General features: G+C 39.5%; 1 protein-coding gene across 2 annotated transcripts; it reads left to right on the top strand.

Annotated features, from left to right (window-relative positions):
* Positions 1-24: 24 nt before the first annotated feature.
* On the top strand, positions 25-25,192 carry LOC134747277 (WD repeat domain phosphoinositide-interacting protein 4-like). 2 transcript variants are annotated; one of them, XM_063681898.1, is made up of 8 exons: positions 25-229; positions 2,098-2,172; positions 8,394-8,571; positions 14,706-14,877; positions 15,419-15,630; positions 15,941-16,107; positions 19,429-19,514; positions 22,301-25,192. In XM_063681898.1, the coding sequence occupies exons 1-8, from the start codon at positions 175-177 to the stop codon at positions 22,328-22,330; spliced, it is 975 nt and encodes a 324-aa protein (XP_063537968.1). In that variant the 5' UTR covers positions 25-174; the 3' UTR covers positions 22,331-25,192. The 2 variants fall into 2 exon arrangements, with proteins under 2 accessions (XP_063537968.1, XP_063537966.1); XM_063681896.1 differs by lacking the exons at positions 25-229; positions 2,098-2,172; positions 8,394-8,571 and adding an exon at positions 8,603-8,777.
* The last annotated feature ends 362 nt before the right edge of the window (positions 25,193-25,554 follow it).

The raw sequence follows: 25,554 nt of genomic DNA, 5'->3' as shown, positions 1-25,554 counted from the left end.
ATCTATATTCACGCTTTCAACACCGCGTTGTTTTTCTGTCATAAGTCATCAAATCAGCTGTGTATCACACACAGGGAACATGTACATAATAAATGTGCGTATTAAATTATTCGTGTGAAAATGTCCACTGATAAAGAAACTCGATGTTTATGATAAATTCATTGTCAAAGAGCAATGGCGCGGCGGAGCGGCAGCGGGATAACTAGCCTGGGGTTTAACCAGGACCAAGGTTTGTGATGTGACACTTCCTAGTTCGATCACCTTCTTTGTTCTTCAATACGGTTCTTATGTTCTGGTGATATTATGTTGGTGCGTGATGAGTGTGTGAATGTTTTAATTGTGTCCTAAAACGCGGTCTTACACGTTACATATTGAAGTTTGAGATGGTATTTGGTTGCAAACGTAACGCCACGCTGTGGCCACGCTTTATCACCATCATACACTCCACGTGTTATTATTTTTAGTGGCTCCTACGCGCATTTGCTTACCCCACTATTGTTTTGAATTTTGTTACACACTAGGTACACACTTGTGTGTAAACTATCTCTGTTTACGTACTTTACTTACGTCAAGGAACTATTGTTATGTATTTTTATTTAGGTTCCTTATGAGGTTAGAGCGCGCTAACGCGTTAGATGAATCAAGGTTAATTTATTTCATTGTGTTCTATGACACATACATATTTATTCCAGTTTTATATCCTGTCAGGCTATTGTTAATTTGCTATTATAATTTTGCATGCCATATGTTACGGTTTAAAAAATAATGTGTTCAAAAGGTTTTCTATTTGTCTCGGACCAGAGTTATAAAGCGAAATAACTAGCCGTTTGATTAAAATGTTGTTAGTGTTTTCGGATACCAACAACAGACTTAAAATATCACAATCAGATGCCATAATTTAATTGTAACAAATATAACTGATTCTGCTTTTTTATTTCGAGTTTCCAGCAAACTATTATATGAGGTTGTTGGAGCTAGTGATAATTTTAAAACTAACACAGGACTTAATCGCGTACAAACTTACGTTTATTTATGGCCTGACGTTTCGAAAGTGACGTTACGTTTGTGGTCACAGGCAGACTGGGACTGGGAGCTAGTGATGTTTATAGTTTACTAGCGTCTGCCCGTGACTTTGCTGGTGTGGAATGATGATAATTAGGTGCATCCACATAGAATGGGCTACCTCACAGGAAATTGCCACATGAAGCAGCTTGGTCGGTGGAGACATGCCTTGCCCGAGGCACACCGAATGAGCAGACCTGCCTATGGATAAAAAATCCCTTTCCCGAGCCTCAAACTATCTTCAAATCAAACTTCTAAATTGGTTCAGTGGTTTATGCGTGAAGAGGTAACAGAAAGACCGAGTTACTTTTGCATTTGCACACCTCAATAAAAAAAACAATACAAAAAGAAAACAGCAGCAGAAGTAGAGGTAAACAACAGGCGGTCTTATCGCTAAAAAGCGAATGATAATATTATATTCCGTAAATGTTATATAGGTACTGACCTACTGCTCAACTCAGATGATAGAACTGTGAACATATCAAATTATTTTATTAAATATTTTGATTTGCTGTTTTTAAGTAGTCACACTACTCGTAGATAAGTCTCCCAATATGGATACACATGTTAAATTTATAACACACTTATACACCCCTATATTAATACATGTATTGTCGTATAGTACCCACAACACAAGCCTTATTGAGCTTACTGTAAACCTGGGGGCTCGTTTCCCAAAAGCTTGTAACATGTAATACAAGGGGAAGTCTCTTTCTAAAGGGAAGATTAGACTAGCAAGAACTTGCATGCAATTTACGTTACATTGCCGACTACTAAGGTAAACTGCATTCAAAAGTTTGATCAGATACCGCAATGTAATGAAAATTGCATGCAAGTTCTTGCTAGTCTAAACCTCGCTTTACAAAAGCTGTCAAAAAGTGACATCCGCTTGTATTACAAGTTACAAACTTTTGAGAAACGGGCCCTAGGTTGATCTGTGTAAAATTGTCCCATATTTTTTTTTTTTTGTATTTATTTATCAGTTGTTTTTGCCAAGCCCAAACATGATGGCGATCAGTAAATGTTCTGTTGCAGGCTGCTTCACTTGCTGCCTCACATCAGGCCTGCGCGTCTACAATGTGGAACCGCTCGTGGAGAAAGCACATTACAGTAAGTTTACTTTAGTTTTTTTTTATACTATGTCTCTGCTGTAGATCTGGGGCCCGTTTCTTAAAAGCTTGTAGCTTTTAATACAAGTGGAAGTCCCTTTCTAACAAAAGCTGTCAAAAAGTGACATCCGCTTGTATTACAAGTTACAAGCTTTTGAGAAACGGGCCCCTGGAACAAGTGCATTCCCGTTGCTAGGGAGGTTTTGGGATTATACTGAGCAACTTTTACTATGGAACCAACCCCGAAATCGCGAAAAAAAAATTGGCTTTTTCATACATTTTGGCTGGTCGGTTTTCTATGGGAGGGTAAATTTTTTTTCGCGATTTCGTGGTTGGCCCCATAGTAAAAGTTGCTCAGTGTAATCCCAAAACACTTATTTTTTAGCCATCCTGTATACAGGGTGAAATTTTAACCACCGTTCATACTACGTAGTGATATTATAGGTCATACTGAACAACTTTTATTATGGGACCAATGCCGAAATAGCGAAAAAAAATTTGGCTGTTTCATACTCTCGGCTGATGTGATGCCGCTGATTTCTATGGAACAGCCAACATTTTTTTCGCGATTTCGGTATTGGTCATATCAATTTTTAACCGGGGTTTAGAGTTTAGACTAGCAAGAATTTGCACTCAAATTTCATTGCATTACGGCATCTGATCAAACTTTTGAATACAGTTTACCTTACTGTAACGTGAATTGCAATTTGCATGCATGTTCTTGCTAGTCTAAGCCTCGCTTTAATCATTAAAATGTCAATGCTCCTCCAATGGTTGCAGAGACTATATCAGTAATATTGTTAACCTTTATTGAATCTTTCTGTTTTTAGTTTTTAAAACATAATTATAAAGGGGTTACTTAGGGTCATGCATCACTCGCGAAATGACTCATTTTATTGAGGAAAACACTTTATTATTTCTAAATCTTGTTATCTAAATTCGACCTTAATCATATAATAATAAGGACCAATACTATGGAATGAGAACTATTCTTTCTATCCGTATGGCATCAAATGAATTGACTACAAGCTCTCTGTCAGAAATTCTCGAGTTAAAAATAAAATTAGAAACCGGCCAAGTGCGAGTCGGACTCGCGCACGAAGGGTTCGTACCATTACGCATAAAAACGGCATAAGATAAACGTTTGTTGTATGGGAGCCCCACTTAAATATTTATTTTATTTTGTTTTTAGTACCTATTTGTTGTTATAGCGGCAACAGAAATACATCATCTGTGAAAATTTCAACTAGCTATCACGGTTCATGAGATACAGCCGGGTGACAGACACACGGACAGACAGACAGATGGACAGTGGAGTCCCGGTTTTACCCCTTGGGTACGGAACTACCAACCTAACTGAAACCAAAGATAGATATAACTCCGTAATAGATGGATACAGTCTAAGGAAAAAATGTGCCTCGAAAATCAAGAAAATTTGATTCTCGTTCAGAGGGCGCTACTAGCTTTTGCCTACAGTCGTATAGATGGCGTTGACGGTTTCGTTTGTTATTTAAGAATTTTAACGCATATCAGTGAAAGAACATGGGTCAAAATCATAAAAATAATTAATGCAAATAAAAAAAATCATTTATCCATATTTAAATACATTTTATTTTATTTTTATAAATCTTCATTTTTAGTTTTAAAGTGTGTCGACAGATGGCAGTGAATTTACTGGGGTTACAAAATTTACTATGACAGTACCGCTCTAGTATAAGTTACTCTATGCTGACACGGTTAAGGTTAGGTATATTAATTTAAACTAACACGATCTTCACTCATTATACTTAAAATACCTATAACGGGTCCCAAGAGAAACGTCAAATGGCGGGTATTTTTGTCATTAATTGGTAATTTTTGGGGTTCCGTACCCAAAGGGTAAAAACGGGACCCTATTACTAAGACTCCGCTGTCTGTCTGTCTGCCCGCCTGTCACCAGGCTGTACTCATGAACCGTTATCTAGACTGTTGAATTTTTTTGTCGTTTTTTACGTAATGGTACGGAACTCTTCGTGCGGGAGTTCGAGTTTTTTTTATTTTTCTCAGATTTTGATAAAATTTGGTGGATAGATAGTGTTCCTTATTCTGTACAACAAGCGCAATTTCACTCTACGTCCTACAAAATCTTCCATTGAGTTACGGAAAACGTATGGAATTTTCCGTAACTCAATGGGAATTTTCATACAAATGTATGTAAAAAAAATTTTTTGTTTCAAATTTTAATTTCGTGTTTATTCTGACCAGAATAAGGAGCTTTTAAAACCTACCAATTTCTATCAAAATCTGACAAAAAAATAAAAAATGGCCGTAATATAACTAGTATTCTGGGTATTGGGGTGCTTCTATAAGGGGATAAAATAAGTATAATTATTATATTTATTCCAAGAAAATCAATTTAGTTTGTACATAATTTTTTAATTTCGCATCTTTTTCTACTGAAAAATTGGATGTAGGTGCCTATAGTCAAATAGTATACTGTGCAGTGTTTTTCTGTGTTAAAATTATGAGTAGGTATACCTACTGTTTACCGATGGAATTGTGTTGTGGTGGTGTTGTGCATAATCTCCATTTTAAATCGCTTTACGCATAATATATATTCGACGTCAATAGTTGTTTAAAACTAGAATAGATAAAATCGTTCGGGCCATGCACAGTGTAGGGTTCCGTAGTTACATTCTGTCAGAATAGGGTAAACGGGGTCTGTCAGTAGGTATCATTGACTGAGCGGCCGGCAAACGGCCGTCAATCTGCTGTCGCGGGGCGAGGTCATTCGAGTCGGGGCGGGGCGGTGCGTGCCTGTAGTAATATTAACTACTAGCCGCCCCTTTCTCAGCACTCATCTTGCTTGCTGCCGCCCCTAACGTCTTGCCGCCCTAGGCCCGGGCCTACTTGTTCTTAGGGCAAATCCGCCACTGATATGCTCCCTTACATTCCACGACTCTTCTCTTTCCGCACTGACTCTACAGACTGCAACCCGACTGCAACTTGTATGGGAACTGCATGCCGACGGTGCAGTTGGCTTGCAGTTCTCAAAGGGACCGTGCGCGTTGGCGGGTCTGCCATCTTGTGGCCTGAATCGGAATCATAAACATGTACATTGACACTTCACGCCAAAGCAAGTGCTGCCATCTTGTGGGCTACTTTGGAAGCATAAACTACACATTTACGCCTCGCGCCAAAAATCTGACATCTCCTGTGCTGCCCCCTACAGTTTATGCACGCTCCCTAATCCCTAACAGATCCAATGCGCAGACATAGATAACACTTCATTCAAAATATCTGTGCCAAGCTAAATATAGTCGGTCGTTGACACTTGGCTAATTTCTGACACGGCTTTTTATTGAAAGTATGCAGGGCAATATGCAAAACATTTGTACAGTCAGATACAAAGACGGCTGACATTACAATTTATATTAAAGGAAAAACTTGCCAAGTTTGTTGAGTGCAAGACTAATGCAGCATTTCACCTCAAATAACCTTTTAAATAGGCAGCAATACGCCTACCAGGCGGGCCGGTCAACGAGGGATGCGGCCCGCGATGTGTTCACCCGGGTGATGACGCACCTCGAGGGCGGGCGGCAGGTAGCAGCGATATTCTGCGACCTGTCGCGCGCCTTCGAAATGATCGATCATGCCCTGCTCTTAAAAAAGCTAAATCGCTACGGCTTCGAAGGACATTTTTTGAGCACAATTGCGTCATTCTTGTCTAATCGACAGCAGAGTACTTCCGTTCTCGGTGCAAAATCAAATCTCGAGCCCATCGGGGGTTGTTCTGTCCCCCAGGGATCCATAATGGGGAATAACCTTTTTTTAACGTTAGTTAATGACATAACAACTGCATGTTCGGAACCTGAATACATTATGTTTGCTGACGATACATGCATAATAATTAACGCAGAGAATTTTAATAATTTAAAAGTAAAAGCGAACGAAGTTATGCATAAGATTGCCCAATGGTTCCTATCTAACGGCATGCAACTGAACATTGACAAAACTAACATTATGCACTTCCAACTGCGTAAAAGTAACGAATGTCAATTTAATATTGTTATAAATGATATTAACTTACCTCAAGTTGATCAGGTGAAATATCTAGGCTTCACGATGGATTCAGGTTTGACATGGTCACCCCATATAGACGCAGTTTGCGACAAGTTAGCATCTGCCTGTTTTGCTTTATCCAGACTGGCACCCACCCTGACACCTGACAACCTCAGAACTGCCTATTTCGGGTACTTTCACTCAATTTTAACCCAAGGTGTCGAACTATGGGGTACGTCAGCAGACTGTGACAGACCGTTTAAACTACAGAAGCGTGCTCTTAGAATTATATCTGGTAAGCCCTACGATCATCCAGCCCAAGCATTATTTAAGCAGCATAAAATTCTAACTCTGCCTTGTATCTTCATATTGATGGCCTGCCAACACGTGAGGTCTAATCTTAAACAATACCCAACGCGCGGTCAGTGTCATGGTAGAAATACCCGTGGTGCACACCTGCTACTTGTCCCGCACCGCAGACTCGCTAAAGCTCGAAAGTCACTCGCTGTCCTAGGTGTCAAGATCTATAATACCCTACCTAGTGACATAATTACCTCGGCGAGCGATAAAATATTTTACAATAAGATTAAAAAAATGTTGCTTGACCTGTGTTGCTACAGTGTGAATGAATTTATTTTAAGGAAGTGTAATAAGCCCTGACATTAGATAAAAAACTGAGATATAGATATAATAATTGTAATAACGAATAATAAATATAATAATTGTAATAATGAACTTTATCAATAGAACTACGAACACAAATTGTATATTGTAACGTAGTATAAATTTATTATAATTATATGGTTGACATTGTATATTATAGTATGGCTGAATTGACGTGTAAAATTTGTACAATTTTATCAATAAATGTATCTTATCTTATCTTAGTGCGAGTCGGAGTCGCGCGCGAAGGATTTCGTTCCATTACGCAAAAAACGGCAAAAAAATCACGTTTGTTTTGTGGGAGCCCCAATTAAATATTTATTTTATTCTGTTTTTAGTATTTGTTGTTATAGCGGCAACAGAAATACATCATCTGTGAAAATTTCAACTGTCTAGCTATCACGGTTCATGAGATACAACCTGGTGACAGACGGACGGACAGCGGAGTCTTAGTAATAGCGTCCCGTTTTTACCCTTTGGACCCTAAAAAGTCGTATTTGGTCAAACAATTGAGCGAAAATCGTGACAGTATATCATTATGTTATCATTATCATGTTTGTGTTTAATAAATGCGTCAATTCTTAATACCTACGTAACAAAGCATAATGTTATTTTGCTATTGCCACAGTTGAATACTAAAGAGTAATGATATCTTAAGGTTAAATTTGGTATGCGAGTTATAATCAAAATAAGCGGTTTTTAGTATTATTTTTTGCGAGTCATTTAATTTACCATTTTTATGACTGTTATTTATTATATCAATTAATTACACCAAAAAAATCCCCCCCGCTAACCCGCGCTAAACGGGTCACCATGGTAACTCCAGGTTTAACCGGTTAACCCCGGGTTAGTGGAATGGTGCAAGTGGGCCTTATTAATGCAAGTCGAATAGGTCCTTGCAAAATAATGCTCAGGAGACCAGATTACACCACTATACATGTTATTCAGATTTGACTGAAATGGTATATGGAGGTCAAATCAGGAGCTTATAAGGTTCTCTAAGTAAAGGCTTCCCTTTTACATAAGTACTTCAAATATTTAAAGCCTTAGGATATTATAAGGTGAGGACGCTATTAGGTATGTATATGTATATTGCTGTCCATGATGACAGCTATATAATTATGCGAGTCAATAACACTATGTTACTTCAAGCGATTATCCTTAAAATGTATTCAACAGACATAATATTGTTTTTACATATTGTTCTACATACCTATTGTTTTTAGTATTGTTTTTACATAACTGCAAGTTTTCTGGTACTATTTATTAACACACCTTTAATTGTTATTAACGATTGAAATCGATAATTCATATAGATATTAGATACTTTCAAATTAAATGCTTTAATGTTTAGGTTTACATAAACTTAATTAAGGAAACTGTAAGTGTACAATATTACTAACTACCCTTGTACCTAATGTTACAAATACGAGACAGTTTGTTTCTTAACAAATAAAATAAAATAACGAAATTATTCTGGCTTAGCTTCCTTACTTTTGATCTATGGTTTATTTCTAGGCAAAGAAGAGCTCGGCGAGGTGTCCCTCTGCGAGATGGTGTTTCGCACCAACTGGCTCCTAGTGGTCAAGGCGAGGCGGCCATGCGCGCTGCTGTTGCTGGACGACCAGCAAAGGGCATTCCGGGCCGAGGTGCTCTTCAAGTCGCCAATACGGGCGCTACGAGCGCGGCGTGATAAGTGAGTATTACTAGATCTGTAGCCTATTTCTAGGCAGAGTTCGGCGACGTGTCCCTCTGCGAGATGGTGTTTCGCACCAACTGGCTCCTAGTGGTCAAGGCGAGGCGGCCATGCGCGCTGCTGTTGCTGGACGACCAGCAAAGGGCATTCCGGGCCGAGGTGCTCTTCAAGTCGCCAATACGGGCGCTACGAGCGCGGCGTGATAAGTGAGTATTACTAGATCTGTAGCCTATTTCTAGGCAGAGTTCGGCGACGTGTCCCTCTCCGTGATTGTGTTTCGCACCAACTGGCTCCTAGTGGTCAAGGCGAGACGGCCTTGCGCGTTGCTGTTGCTGGACGACCAGCAAAGAGCAGTCCAGGCCGGGGTGCTTTTCAAGTCGCCAATGTACGGGCGCTGTGAGCGCAGCGAGATGAGTGTTTTCTGATTAACAGGGGTCACATTTTGGACCAAAGGGCCGTAGCCAGTCCTCCGCTTTACACGGACTAAATTGACAGTTTTGCGGTCCGCAGTCTCGAGACCATTGGCTAGCTTAAGGTGCAGTAGATTCGTTTTTGAAAAATTGTAGCGCTTTTTTAGATACGGTTGCTAAAAATTTTATTAGCAATCTTGAGCCCTTGTTTGTACCTTCATCGTTTCGAAACCAGATTTCTTGACTTTCGCTCGATATAAAAAAAATAACAAAAGTATTGGTCTAAAACGCACCTTAAAAATTTGTAACAATTGTTAACTCAAATTAAAATAATGGAATCTAAAATCATAAATGATGTCAGCTACGCAGCATTGCGTGATGCGTAGTAATAGTAATACAAATCCACAAAATATACGTATTTGGCATTGGTAGCGGGGATTATAATTTGCATAATGTAATTATTAGCAGCTACAAAATAGCGCTTTGTTATATAAATATGTACATACCTATTTCCGGATAAACATAATTCGTTTTTCTACTCGTCGAGTATAATCTGTGTATTACGACTTATTATAAAAATTTTGAAAATAGAACTTCATACATTTCAGTAACATATTTCTATTCAATGCAAATTAGTCTACTTAAACACGCTGCTGCGTCGTATCTGCTTTGTGATTGGTTGGCCAACAATTGCTTCATAAGTCATAAACGCGCATGTGACACCCTTCATATAGCAACATCCATATCCTACGAAAACCGCTTAGCGTTGCTTGTTAGTCTCCATAGGCTACGGTGGCTAAAATCGAGAAAAAAACTGTCTTAAAATTGAATTTAGCGCGGAGCAGGTACCAGGGTCTCATGAGTTACGAGGAGGTGTCGTTGACCAACCCGCCGGGGTCGCCGGGCCCGGCGGCCGGTGCGCGTACGAGTATGAAGGTATCGCGGGTCGCGGCAGCTCGCGTATTTTAACTATACTTTTGGTTTGTTTACTTAAGTATATGATTCTACTAGTTGAAAGTATTATTTTTTTGTCTCGTAGAAAAAGTATTGTATACAATAGTGATGTAATCAAGCTTTTCAATCTCGTACCTTAACTTAAGCAACTCAGCAAGTTTCGTTGCTTAAACACAGTACTCGACTGAAAAGCTCTCTATTATATCACTATTGTATAAAATAGGTACTATTTCGCTACCCAAACGTTGACTGAACCAGATAGCTTTATGCAAAGTGCGATACATTATATGTGATACATTGTACACTGAAAAGACCGTTTCCGACCGTCAAAACCGTTTACTTCGTACGAACATTTGTGACGTTTTCAACCAAAAGGTACCAAATTGTTGCTTGTCGATAAGGTCGATTTCTAATTGAAGCTATATGGAAATAGCGCCAATAAGTACCCTTTTTGTTGAAAATGGTACATTTATTATGGTACTTTTATTATATTGTTCAACACATACAGTGCACTTAATCCATAACCGACATTGTGAAGCATTTGGAATTTTAATCTTATGTTAATATTAGCGTTAGCAAAAACAAAGCTTATATTATTTACGTTTCAAATGCCTATTTTATATGCAAAACGCATACACGGAAGTTTGAAACGCCTAATCTAGACGTAATCGTAGCAGGCGTTCAGATTGCCTGGCCTTCGATTTACTTTGCCTGTGTTGAGACAAGAAATCTTTGTATTATTAAACAGTTTTCAGTAACAAAGATTCCTTGTCTCAAATACTCATTCAGTATTCTCTCTCTGTGAAGAGCGAACAGAGGTAAATGTCCATCAACAGTCCCATTGTCAACTAAACAACAACCCGCTTAAGTTGGTAGACAGTTTTGCCTGTGACATATGGATCAACCAGGGCTCGGAACCGGTATTTTTTAAAAACCCCGAAATAGCCCAATATTTTAAAAAATTTTATGCTCATTACGTAGGACTGAATCATGTATTTAGGAAACAATTTTGCATTATTAAAACGTTCCATTAAAAATGAAATTATAAACAAAAGAACGAAAAAGAACGTAATAATACCGGTATTTTTGTATGGAGCAAATACCGGTTTCCGACCCCTGGGACCAACTAAACAACAACCCGCTTACGTTGGTAGACAGTTTTAAATACCTGGGACCAGGGGCGTAGCTAGAGGATATGGCGCCCGGGGCAATCACCAAATTTGCGCCCCCTGACGACTGACAAAAGTTTCCCCGCTGCTGCCTTTTGCCCATTTTGGCGCCCCCCTTGGATGGCGCCCGGGGCACTTGCCTCCTCTGCCCCCCCCCCCACCCCTAGTTACGCCACTGCCTGGGACATATGATTACCTCCCTCAAGGACGGTGCCGGCGTCGAAAAGGAGCGCTGGGCACTGGCTGTGAAAGCGAACATGATTGCCCTTGTAGCTCAGCAGTAAAGGTTACATTATGTAGATATTTTTACACCAGTAGCCTGTGGGTGAACTACACGCACAGTGCCCTGCGAGTATAGTATAATAATGCGTTTAGGGTGCTGATGGGGCTCCCTTGCTACTGCAGGGCGTCAACAATCTTTGCGGAGGCGCGCGTGGATAGTTTTGCTGCCATTATGCGTAAATAGCCGCTTCATTGTTATGCAGGATGGGACAGCACCAACAGTGATCGAGTGAAAAATTATCCTCTTTTTTGTCGCGTGTGTGGCAGACGAACGATCCCTCCTGGCTGATGCTTCTCTGGCACTTGTGTTACTGGTATTTCTGCAATCACCAATAAGTAAATTGATTTTTCTCACACATCGCTCACGCTTCGTCGTAAAGCGTCGATAAGATAAGGAGACCTTAGCCGAATAACCTAGTAGTTTAAATACAATATAATATTGTAACTAGATTGTTTAATTTACTTACCTATATTTTAAAAGGCCGTTATATCTAATAGTACATTAGACCTCTCGTAGGTGTAAACTGCCAAGACTTATGTGAATGAATATCTAAAATAATGAATGGGATGTTAGTAACTTTCTCTATATTTCTTACTAAATATATTGATCAGATATTTTTTCAATTTTATTATAAATAATACTTTCGGTTCGCTTCGAGTGTAATGTATCGCCCTCTCGTACATCGTTGTTGTGTTCTCTTGAAATTTGTCACAATATTTTTTTAAGATAGCGATATCATCAATAGGCACACGTGTACAATCGTACATATTTATACACGAATCTATTGTCATGGTGTTATAGTAGGGGAGACCGAGGAGAGTTGTGACATCGTCGGTTTGGAAACTATTAACCGTTATCGAGCTCGCAACAGCGCGCGTTTGTTAGCTAGTATAGTCGAACGTTTTTAAAATATCGGAATCCACTTAAAAGATTACCTACCGATGAATGCCGTTGTTATCTTTTGTTAAGCCCACGACCTTTTGGAAGTTAAACATGAAAATACCACCAGGTGTGAAATTTTGTTAAAGTCAGGTACGGCCCTGCATTCCAAAAACTTCTATCAATTCTAAATTCGAATACCTGCTATTGTTATTTTAACTCTATTCTTCTAGTGATAAGGTTGTTATCAGAAATCATCGCATTTATTCGTGGTAAACTTAACATACAAAAAGTATATTAACAACAAAGAAATATAAATATAAAATAAATAGTTATCTGTATGGAATCTTTTGTTGTTATTGCATTCCATTTTGCACAGGCAATTAGCGGTTGGGCTTAACAAAAGACAACAATGGCATTCATCGGCAGGTAATCCCTTAAGTGGATTCCGACATTTTAAAAACGTCCGACTATAACTTTAACTAACAAACGCCCGCTATTGCGACCACGTTGTTAGTTATACTCGCCCTCAACCAAGATGACGACTAGGGCAATAAAACCCTTGAGCTCGCGTTATCAGTTTCTCATTGTATTGCACGGAGCGAGCGGAGACCATTAGTGCAGGTAGTAAACCCACATAAAGGAATGTCGATATTGTCGATAAGTTAAGTGAGTGAATAGGTACATTTCTTGTGCATGAATTCAATATTATTATAATTAAAGGGGAAATACGGTGTAACATTATAATTAAAAACATGTGCATATAATATTTCAAATAAATAATTTATACTATTTCTTTATTTAAGGTATAGAAGTGTAAAATTGAAGTATAAAAAGGTTAACTACGCTACTATTTACTAACTTATAATATGTATACAGACAAAAATCATTAAATAATTGGGCAATTACAGTGAAACTAAAATAAAATAGATTTACATCGACGTTTAAAACACTTCGTAATCGACATATTGCCATCACTACGACCGCCGAGCTTTATTAGCCCTGCCTCGAGTTTTATGGCCTCAGTCGTCATTTTGGTTGAGGGCGAGTATAATAGATTCCAAAAAATCGGCGATGTCTCAACTCTCCTCTGTCACAACTCACCTAGGTCTCCCCTACTTATAGTGTGTGTGCAGATATTTTTGAGCATCTGTCTAGTCCAGATATTGTTGATGATGGCTATAGTCAAGACTATGTTTTGTGTTGTTTGAAACGGTTTCATAGATAAAACGTGTTTCTATCATTTCTATTGTTATTTTATTGTTATCACTAAACACTTGGATGTCCACAGCACGTGTAGATCATGTAGACTCAAAACCAATGAAATCTATTAACTTTAGACATACATTACTGTACGAAGTGACCCATTTTCATTGATCTAAAGTGCACTGTTCATTACTATTGTAATATATATAGTTATAAATAGAACAAACACTTTCAGACTATGCGGACTTATCTACGTGTAAGTCATGCATATGTGGTATTTAAAAAAAAAGGGACATTATTGTCGATGGCTCTTACGCCATTATTAACGATGCTCCGATATAAATGCAATGCCGCGCGACGCTGTGCGTCGTAAGCGCCATCGCCAGGTCCCATATCATTCCTGGTATTCATAGAAAATGCCTCATATTATTCCTGGATCACACCACCGTGAGTCAAATGAACTTTTAATTTAGTTAAGATAACACACATAGCGTTTAACATACAAATACAAAACAAAATACAAAAATTTATTTCGTTACCAGGCATAGATGAAATATAAGATAAAGACAAGGGTCAGTTTCATTTACAAATATTACAATTTGGCAGTAGCCCTCACACTAGGGTAAGCCTGTGTAGTGAACTCTAGGAAATTCCAGGAGATTTATCAATAAGGTGATACGAAAAAGACAGATAATATAGGACTTACAAATATAAATAAGCTAATCTAAATTAAACTACTTTTTAAAACTTATAAACAATCTATCTCATTATTTTAAACTTAAGGTATAAACTGTGGAAGTGGGTGAATACTTATTTTATTGCATATTTATCAATGGAGGTTCTCAACTTTGTTTTTTTTATGTATGTTCCCATATATCTCGAAAACGGCTGGGAAATTGAGGGATAGCTTCAAATATTATAAACGCGCCTACAGTCATACTCGTATCGATATTTTTTTATACTAGCTCAAGCATTTACTCTCGGAAAGCATCATTTGGTAAAACTGCTGATGAAGATCATAAAATGATGGCATTTCAAACTAATGTCCGCGCGCGAATTCCGTGCACGGCTGAGGAATGTTAAGAATGTTGGGCGTCATGACAGAGTGGTGTCATTTTGTACGTACGGGCGCGGCGCACACCCCCCCACTTCCTCGACCTCCGAATGCACGGAATTGGCGCGCGGACAGTATTTTTTAAAGTCAGTTATTAATACAAATCATGTCTTTTTCAGAGTGGCAGTAGTGTTGTCGTCAAGCATACAAGTCCTGTCTCTGCCGTCGCTGCAACGGGTCGCTCTAGTCAGGACTCCAACCGGCTCGCGTCCCCTGTGCGCATTATCCACCGAGTCGGGGGCAGCGCTGCTCGCCGCGCCTGCGCCGAGAAAAGGCTCAGCGCAGCTGCTGGTAAGCTACAGTTTCAGGTGCCAAACAACATATAAGACAGTTTGAGGTGCCAAACAACATATAAGGGACAGCTGAGGTGTCAAACAACGTTTATAAGACAATTTGAGGTGCCAAACACCGTTTAATAACACAGTTTGAGGTGCCAAACAACATATTAAAGACACTTTGAGGTGCCAAACAACATATAAGGGACAGTTGAGGTGCCAAACAACGTTTATAAGACAATTTGAGGTGTCAAACACCATTTAATAAGACAGTTTGAGGTGCCAAACAACATTTGTAAGACAGTTTGAGGTGCCAAACACCATTTGTAAGACAGTTTGAAGTGCCAAATACCATTTGTAAGACAGTTTAAGGTGGCAAACGACATAAAAAAGACAGATTGAGGTGCCAAACAATATATAAGACAGTTTGAGGTGCCAAACAAAATTTAAGAGACAGTTTGCGGTGCCAACATTTATAAGTCAGGTGGGGTGGAGGTGCCAAACAATATTTATAAGTCAGTTTGACGTCAAAAACTAAATAAAACTTTTTTTTTTAGGATGTGTCCCGGGCGGTAAAAGGTGCCCAATCGAGCTCCCCAGCGGTCCTAGGCTGCCATCAGAGCGAGCTAGTATGCATAGGTCTCTCGGCAAACGGCGCGAAGCTGGCTACGGCGTCGGCGAGGGGAACCATCATACGGCTGTGGGATACCGCGTCGAAGCAAATGCTGCACGAACTGAGGCGGGGGTCTGATTACGCTAACGTTTATTGGTAAGAACGTGTTCTGAAATATTTTTGCTCTTTTTCAAGTACATGAATTTAAACTAAATTAATAGCTTCTCAGATATTTTTGATGGCCTCTTTTCAATAACAGCATGGACTAATCGATGGTTAAAAAATTACAAAAATTAAAACGCATATATGTGACGTTTTCAATCAAAAGGTACCACATTGTCGCTTACCATTACGAAAATTGCTTGTACCTCTATACGAAAAACCTGTCAGAGCGTCCTTATGGCAAGCGACAATGTGGTACCTTTTGCATGAAAACGACACATGTATTTATGAATTTTGATGACAGTATAAAGTTCAACCCCGGGGGCACTCTCGTATGCTGCGTGTCGGACACGGGCACGCTGCACGTGTGGGCGGCGCGCGGCAGCTCCGCGCACGCGCACGTGGCGGCCGCCGGCGCCGCGCCCGACACGCGCGCGCTGTGCGCCTTCGCGGGGGACGACCAGGCTGTTGGTGAGTGTTCGTAGGCTCCGGGGACCGCTTACCAGGCGAGTCTGCTCGTTTGTCGAGAATAAATAGTATTTTATACAATCGTGATATAATAGAGCTTTTCAGTCGAGTACCGTGTTTAAGCAACGAAGCTTGCTGAGTTGCTTAAGTAAGGTACGAGATTGAAAAGCTTGATTATATCACTATTGTATACAATACTTTTTCTACGAGACAAAAAAATAATACTTTCAACTAGTAGAATCATATACTTAGGTAAACAAACCAAAAGTATACAGCTAAGATACGCGAGCTGCCGCAGCCCGTGATACCTTCATACTCGTACGCGCCCCGGCCGCCGGGCCCGGCGCCCCCGGCGGATTGGTCAACGACACCTCCTCGTAACTCATGAGGCCCTGGTACCTGCTCCGAGCTAAATTCAATTTTAAGACAGTTTTTTTCTCGATTTTGGCCACCGTAGCCTATGGAGACTAACAAGCAACGCTAAGCGGTTTTCGTAGGATATGGATGTTGCTATATGAAGGGTGTCACATGCGCGTTTATGACTTATGAAGCAATTGTTGGCTAACTAATCACAAAGCAGATGCGACGCAGCAGCGTGTTAAAGTAGGCTAATTTGCATTAAATCGAGTCTCCTTAAACAAGAAATATTTTACTGAAATGTATGTAGTTCTATTATCAAAATTTTTATAATTGACTAAACCGTATCGATAAAATTCTTATGCTTAAGTCGGAAGTGCCATAGACTATCCAACGTTGAAAAGAGTAAGGTTGTAGTGTCGCATATGAAGTCGTAATACATAGATTATACTCGACGAGTAGAAAAAGTATTTTATACAATCGTGATATAATAGAGAGCTTTTCAGTCGAGTACCGTGTTTAAGCAACGAAGCTTGCTGAGTTGCTTAAGTAAGGTACGAGATTGAAAAGCTTGATTATAAGAATAAGAATATAAGAATAAGAATATATTTATTTAAAAGAAAAAACCTTAATAATATTCGACAATATCCAGTGGCCCCACACTAGGCAATCACGTGGTAGCCGGGTTCGCATTAAACAACCAAAGGTTAAGTAAAAAACTAGGTGACATTAATAGAAGTAATAATTAAAGAAATTAAGTAATTTAAAGAAAGAAAATTAAAGAAAAACTTTGTCTCTGTGTGTGTGTGTGTGTGTGTGTGTGTGTGTGTGTGTGTGTGTGTGTGTGTGTATGTGTGTGTGTGTGTGTGTGTGTGTGTGTGTATGTGTGTGTGTGTGTGTGTGTGTGTGTATGTGTGTGAGTGTGTGTTGGCTTGCGCATGTATTAAGGCTACAGAGATTGTTAGCATACGTAAGTGATTAGGTGACGACCTTCAGCAGCATTTCAGTTTGACTGTAGTTAAGACCTTTCAACCAGTTCTTAATTACGAATTTTGCTTCAAGAGGAGACTTTTTAGATATGTTGCAGGCCTTTACTACTGTATTGTAAATATAAGGATGCAGGGAGTTAGGCAAACGCCTCGCGAATGCGGATTTTGTGATGGGAGTAGGAACTTTGAAGATTCGATTACGGATTAGGGTAAGATATTCTTCGGAATTTATAGTTTTTCGATGCACGTGAGTTGCAACTCGTAGGATCAATAATTGTCTCACACTAAGAACATCCGCGTCTTTATAAAGGGTGACCGTTGAAAACCACCGAGGCTTCCCAAGCATGACCTTGAGCACAAACCTTTGGGCCCTTTCGAGAGGCAGTAGTGCAGAGCTAGTGGAGCCACCCCACACGCCAATGCAGTAAGACAGGATGGATTCGCATATCGAAGTGTATACAATCTTAAGCAATTCCCTCGTAGCAGAATTTCGTAGCAGCTTCATAATAAATATCACCTTTCTGACTCTAGTAGACATTATTTCGATGTGTTTTTTGAAATTAAGATTTTCATCAAGCGTAACGCCCAGATACTTTATATCACTATTATATCACTATTGTATACAATACTTTTTCTACGAGACAAAAAAATAATATTTTCAACTAGTAGAATCATATAGGTAAACAAACCAAAAGTATACAGCTAAGATACGCGAGCTGCCGCAGCCCGCGATATCTTCATACTTACACGCGCCCCGGCCGCCGGGCCCGGCGCCCCCGGCGGGTTGGTCAACGACACCTCCGAGTAACTCATGAGGCCCTGGTACCTGCTCCGCGCTAAATTCAATTTTAAGACAGTTTTTTTCTTGATTTTGGCCACCGTAGCGTATGGGGACTAACATGCAGGGCTAAGCGGTTTTCGTAAGGTATGGATGTTGCTATATGAAGGGTGTCACATGCGCGTTTCTGACTTATGAAGCGATTGTTTCTACTACATTTTTTTTTGTTGGCCAACCAATCACAAAGCAGATGCGACGCAGAAGCGTGTTTAAGTAGGCTAATTTGCATTGAATCGAGAGTCTCCTTAAACAAGAAATATTTTATCGAAATGTATAAAGTTCTATTTTCAAATTTTTTATAATTGACTAAACCGTATCGATAAAATTATGCTTGAGTCGCAAGTGCCATAGACTATAGACTATCTAACGTTGAAAAGAGTAAGGTTGTAGTGTTATATGCGTGTTGTGTGTTAAGTTGTAATACACAGATTATAGTCGATGAGTAGAAAAAAACAAGTTTTCTACTCGTCGACTGTAATGGTTGAATGTGTATACCAAACTGTAATTGGGTACTTTTCATGTATGGCCTCCCAACTCAACTATAATAAACATTTCGAAACGGTTTAATAAACTATAATGAAATTGACCAATCACAACTCGCCGCGGTCAAGAGGACGAAACAAAACGATAGCTCAAATTAATTAATTATTTTAGGTTGTATAGTAGAAACGATTGCTTCATAAGTCAGAAACGCGCGACATCCTTAATATAGCAATATCCATAGATACGAAAACCGCTTAGCGTTGCTTGTTGGTCTCCATAGGCTACGGTGGCCAAAATCGAGAAAAATACTGTCTCAAAATTTAATTTAGCGCGGAGCAGGTACCAGGGCCTCATGAGTTACGAGAAGGTGTCGTTGACCAACCCGCCGCCGGCCTGTCCTAATGGTACCACATACATAAGAAAGGGACAGCATGTTTCGTCCCTGAATCGCTGTCGAACTTCGGTTTTGTAGGAAGTTTCTTTTGCCAACGTTGGTTTTGTGCCAGCGCGCCGCTTAACCAACTGAGCTACCGAGACTTACGCGTTGACAGTGAATTCCACTTCCACTTTTGTCTCCTCTCGCCAATCCCGAGATTCTTGGCGCGAACTTTATCTGGACAAGGGATAATTCATAAACACGAAACTTTGTTTTTCCAGTCATATGTGAAGACGGCACGTTCCACAAGTTTACTTTCTCGGCCGAGGGCAGCTGCCACCGGAGCGAATTTGAGTACTTCATGCAAGTGAGTTAAGCAATCTAAGTTATAAATAACACAGGGCGAACACGCTATACATCAAAAATAACTCGCGTTTCTATGTGCGAACGGCACGTCTGTACACGCGGCATGCGTCATTGTGTGAGTAAGTTGCTTAATAAGTTTTTGGCAAAAATATCATTTTTGGTACAAGTTTTTATCGCTGACTGTACTTTACTTTCCACAAACAACTAATACTCACCGAGACAATTCTAAAAACCCCAAACACAATTAGGTTGCGTTGTTTTATCACAGAGTTCCCATGGCCACCTCCTGTCTCCATCATCAGATCAGCTCGATGGTACCATAATATTGCATTGTCACACGATTTACATATGTATGCAAATTTTCAGCTTCAACGGAAACCGGGAAGTGGGTCAAATTTAACTTGCAAGATTTGACCCTTACAAACATGTTACATACATACTTACATAGGCACATTGCAAGTTAATAAAAAGCTTGTAAAAATAGTACTCGGTCGGCAAAAGGTCGTCAATCTGGTGACGCGGGGCGAGGCCATTCGAATCGGGGCGGGGCGGTGCGTGGCCGTTCTGTATGATAATACTATTACTTTGTGGTTATAATCTATGTCAAATGGCTCCTCTACCAGGCGTGGCTCACTCCGCGATTTCGTCGCGTCGCTACAATAAGTACATGCGGCCCACACCAATTTTGGTGTCTAGCAGTAGTAGTTGCCGCGACCCGCTACGGAACGGACGCCTGCTCGCGTTACGCCACCTTGCGGTCATATCTGTCGTAATAGACCCGTTATGTTAGAGAATGAACCTTCTGTATAGTACAATTATTTATTTTTCTCAAACATGATATGTAATATTGATATTACGTTCTTTATATTAGGCTGGGAAGTATCACGTTTCAGGCCCGGCTAGACGAGAGGTCTGTAATGAAATTTCATACAAAGTTGCAGGCCTAGGCCGGGAAGTGGCTTTTTTTTAATTTCTATTTCACACATATCACAGCCTCATGCATGAAGTTTATATTTGAACGAAATATGTTTTATTCGGATGTTTGTTACCATTATATCATGTTACAAATGCATTTCCGATTTTAAATTACCATTTAATTACTTAAAATTAAGTATAAATAAAAAGTACAAAAATTTGCCCGCGAAAAGCTAGTGAGCGAAACGCTCGAAACGCCACGTGACGTCACGCGTTCGACAGATTAGTGTCTTAGTAGCAAACGTCAGTTGGGCCGCCCAACGTGTGACGTCATCACGCTCTGTCGAATTCGCGCCAAAAATTATGAGCGTTTCAACCGCTCAAAATAATTTCCGGTGTTCCAACGATATAAATTATGAATCCAAAAATAAAAATAAATTCATGCATGAAGCTAATTGTGGCACAGCATCATGGCATTCAGCCATTTTTTTTGTTTTGAACCTGACGGGCTCTATGGCACTATGGCCATTCGAGCGGTAGGACTGTGTGGGGGGATGGTAGCCTGGGGAAAATCCAGGACCCTTCCGCATCACTCGAGACGGTTTTGCTACGCTGGAAGCTGAAATACTCCTAGTAAAAAAAAAACGATATTTAATTGATATATATAGTTGGTCAAGCAAATCTTGTTAGTAAATAAGAACAAATAAAACTATATATGGATTCCTATTCAGCGGTGTAGAAATCAAACTCGGAGATCCATATAAAGTTTATAATAATTAAGAAACGTAGTTTACAAACGCGTGCAAAGAGCGGAAGAAGTTTAGGCGACTTAGTGGAGTCGGTCTTCGTACGCGTAACTTCAAACTGCGCCTCCACCTGGGCGAACCAAATTTCTGGGTCATCTGGCCAGAACGGGGGCAAACGAACAGCAACTCGATTCACTGCGCCGTACACTAAAGGTTCCGCGACGTCATTATCCGACGAGGGAGCCGCGGCCACGTTTACCTTCTTGGCCGGCGGTTTAACCTTTGCCCCGCCCGCTGGCTCCTCTGTCTTCTCGCGCTCCGTGTCCGACATCGCGTATTAAAACGTCGCGCGGTCACCAATATGGATTCCTATTCAGCGGTGTAGAAATCAAACTCGGAGATCCATATAAAGTTTATAATAATTAAGAAACGTAGTTTACAAACGCGTGCAAAGAGCGGAAGAAGTTTAGGCGACAGAAAGAAGCTATGTACAATTATTATAGTTGTTGTTAGCGTAACGCGCGCAAGCAGAGGCTAGCGATAACGCGGAGAAAAGCGGCGTGCGTTTAGTGCGAATCTCTGGGAGCCTCTGTTCAAGCGCAGGCGACGCACTGAGCTCCGGGCGGCCGCGCCGCGGTGGGGGCGTGACGTCACAGCCAGGGACCGCCAGGCTGCCGGCCGCTCTCGCCGTCGCCTGACTTCGGGCCCGCTGGAGAAGTTGGTAGTGTGGAGTTGTAGTCACCACACTATACTCATCCTTTTCTTTTGGGTTTAGTACTAGTGTAAGACAAAGATAGTATGATTCTCTCTATGTTTGAAATAAGACAGTCCTTTGACAAACTATATACCCATATTAAACGTTTGAGAAAAGCACTATACATACATCGGCGTGAAAACGGGTTGTCGGCCTCATAACTATCCGGCCTCACTACGTTCGGCCGTATATTCTATTCGGCCGGCAACCCCTTCCTTCCCGGCCTCTGTAGTAATGTACTATTGTGCCGTCAACTTTTGAGGGCCGTACAGCGACATCTACTTCAGCCATCGATATTTGTACGGAACCCTCGGTGGGCGAGTCAGACTCGCACTTGTCCGGTTTTTTTTAACGTGAACCTCTTTTTTTCAGGTGGGCGATGATGACGAGTTTCTGCAATGATACAGCTTTCACCTACAATGTTTTTGGCAAAAACTGTTTATAAATAAAAAGTGAAAACAGCAGATAGATCCGAAAGTGTCATAAGATAATCGGATAAGTGTGCAATCTTTGCAATTATATAAGTAAACAAATCGTGTCCATTTATTTACTTTAATTTTATACGAATGTCAGTAACCTAATAGTTTTTGTATATTTTATTCCTTAATCTTTGTGTAAATATTTCTAGTACGAGAATATAACATTCTTGTAAATTATTAATGTGTCTACCAATTATAAATATTACATATAGTTGTTCAATAATTGTCAAAAATGTGTTCTATGTAAAACAACACAAGGTTTTCGATTTTTATAGATTCAAAGAAAACCTATGTTTAGATTAATATAAACATGTGATCTAGGGCTTTTAAAGTTAGGTTTAATAAAAGACGAGCTCTATTATTTCGCTATGGCAATAAAAATGAGTGAATGAAAACTATTGAATGAATGGTTTTAAGGGAATGTAATTGAATGATTAAATGAGTCGCTTAGGCGTATATGATACCATATTTTAGTTATTTTGCATTCCTATTTTTCATACTCATTTTGACAACGATTCATATATGTCACGGTTTTTTAAGAATGTATTCGAATAAATGGAGATTCGAAAAACGTGACGCAATTTCATACATAGGTTTGCAAATATTGTAATTGAGTGAAAGGTTTTCATTAAGTTTCCTTACAAATATAATCATTTTTCTTATTTTTATTTAGTTTGAACCAAAAATTGTGATATAGAATCAGTTTTAATTTTTAATTTTGTAATCTGTGTTCACGATAATAAATTAATAACTATACTCATCATAGCTCAATTTTTTTTTTCTATTGTACCGTCTTGCATTTGCTCATGTTAATGGTAAATAGAAAATTAAAGCTATCACTTTTGCCGTCAAATTATTTTATACAAAGAAATATGTATTATTTGTTTTAGTGGCAATCACTACTTATTCATTTGTAAAAACACTTTCTTCTAATGTCATGTATACACTCGTATTATTTACCAGCGATTCTTTAAAATGCATCTTAAAAGGTAAAAAATTATAACATTAAAAACTTTCGCGTTTTGAACACATTAAATCACATTTACAATCGAAAAATCGGTAAATAAAGGTAACAAAATAAATTCGCGATAGACCCGATTGTAAATGTGATTTAATATGGGTAAAAAATTGCCGGTCAAAAACGACAGTGTAAAGACCTTAAGAGGAAAGGGGGCGACCTCGTGAGACCGCTCCTCCATACAAACGTAGTCACGATTTTCCTCTCTGGATATAACATTATAGAGAATATCTACGTTTTATGGAGAATGGAACTGTCGTCCACTATCCTCTTTATTATCTCAATTGTTAAAGGTATTACTGTGACTATGTAAATACATATATGGTCGGTTATTATAGTTTTTATACAATTGTAGCAAGAAATTCTAATCAATTGCTGTTAGCTTTGTGGCAACTCATGTATACTGTTGTCATTTTGTTTTAAAAAAAAAACATTGGGGTAATTACGGAAATTGTAATATTGAAAATTGCTAATATCTACGTACAATCACTAATCCGGCACATGCTGACACAAGAGAGCCGGATTACTAGAAGTTAGAACAAATCTGCATATTATTGATGTGTTTTTTAGTATGTCGTAGAAATACACTTGAAAATACTAAATTCATAGTAACTTAACCATTTATAAAGAGATTGGAGGGTGAAAATGTAAGCGCACATAGTAAATTAGGACATAGAATGATCATTCGTATCCCAATTTTAGTGCCGGATTACTGGGTATACCTGACCATCAAAGTGCAATTATCGAGATTTTACTGTATTGGGAGCACTGCATACTTTGGCAACACTTACGCTTCTGCAATGGTCATCAAGGCATCTTGCTCACCGTTGCTACAGTATAAAGTGCTAGAAGTTTAGTAGATACCTGCAATTTTTAAAATTACCCCCCATTCAAAGTTATCCCAATGCACTTTAATGTATCAATGTATCATTATATAAAGTTTCACATTCAAATTTTGTTTTTAAATCATATACTTCGTTTTTAGCATTAGATAGAACTCCACAGAAATAGGCGTGCAGTTTTTATCAGGCTAATAATAATGGAATTATCTAATGTAGCATGGCCAATACTTTTATTTACTTCAAAATTTGACTGCAAAAATTGCGCGGTTCAACCTCATACTTATTTCTGCGAAGTTCTTTCTAATGCTAAAAAACGAAGTATACGTATCTACGTATACTTCGGTATCTACCCGGGTCCACACAGAGCGAGCATACCAGCGAGGCAATTGTAGACATGCCTCGCGCGCGCCGCCTCGGCCGAGGCACGTCTACACCGGCCGTTTTGCCTCGCGCGTATGCTCGCTTTGTGTGGACCCGGCTGATACCTACAAAAATTACAGTTTGATTAGTGATTACACTAATTTGTCATAAAAAAATACATTGCATAGCAACTTTTTGATAGTCAACAACTTGGGAGTGGTGCAGCAGCAGAAGTTGCTAAGCGGGCGAGGAGTTCAAAATGATCTTGACGCGACTTTATTGTTAAGAGATTAAGAGTCGAGGTAATTTTGAACATCTCGCCCGCTTAACAACTTCTGCTGTTAACTGTATATCCAAGTACTAAGTAAGAACTATTGATTTGAATGCTTTGAAAAGCACATTTTAAATGTAAATACAATGTCATGGAGTTTCAGACTTATTTTTTTACAAAATTGCATGCAACAGGGACTCCACTGTTTTGTACAAAGTTTTAGGGGTGCTCCGTGCGGAGTGTTCCCAAATAGGTTATTTTGGAAATTCTAAAATAAAAACTTCTTTATATTAATTAGTGGTTTTACTTCAGTTACCTACTTCTTGATATGTTTTTAATTTTTTGCCTTGGTACTGGCTGTTAGTTGCCTAACACAGCCTTGTTAAGGGGCCCACTGATTATCTGTCCGCCGGCAGGCGTGGCTCACTCCGCGATTTCCTCGCGTCGCTACAAGTACATGCGGCCCACACCAATTGTCGTGTCTAGCCATAGTAGTTGACGCGCACCGCTACGGAATGGACGCCTGGTCGCGCTTGCGCCACCTAGCGGTCATATCTGCCTTAATAGACATGTTTTGTTAAAGAGTGATCCTTCTGTACCTAGTACTTTTATTATTTTTATTATTGGTCTGCAGCTCACAGAGCCACTAGTATTTA

The sequence above is a fragment of the Cydia strobilella genome, chromosome 14 (genome assembly GCF_947568885.1).
Source record: "Cydia strobilella chromosome 14, ilCydStro3.1, whole genome shotgun sequence".
In the NCBI taxonomy this organism is placed as follows: domain Eukaryota; kingdom Metazoa; phylum Arthropoda; class Insecta; order Lepidoptera; family Tortricidae; genus Cydia; species Cydia strobilella.
The sequence above is the reverse complement of the archived record's forward strand: the minus strand, read 5'-3'. Positions and strand labels throughout refer to the sequence as shown.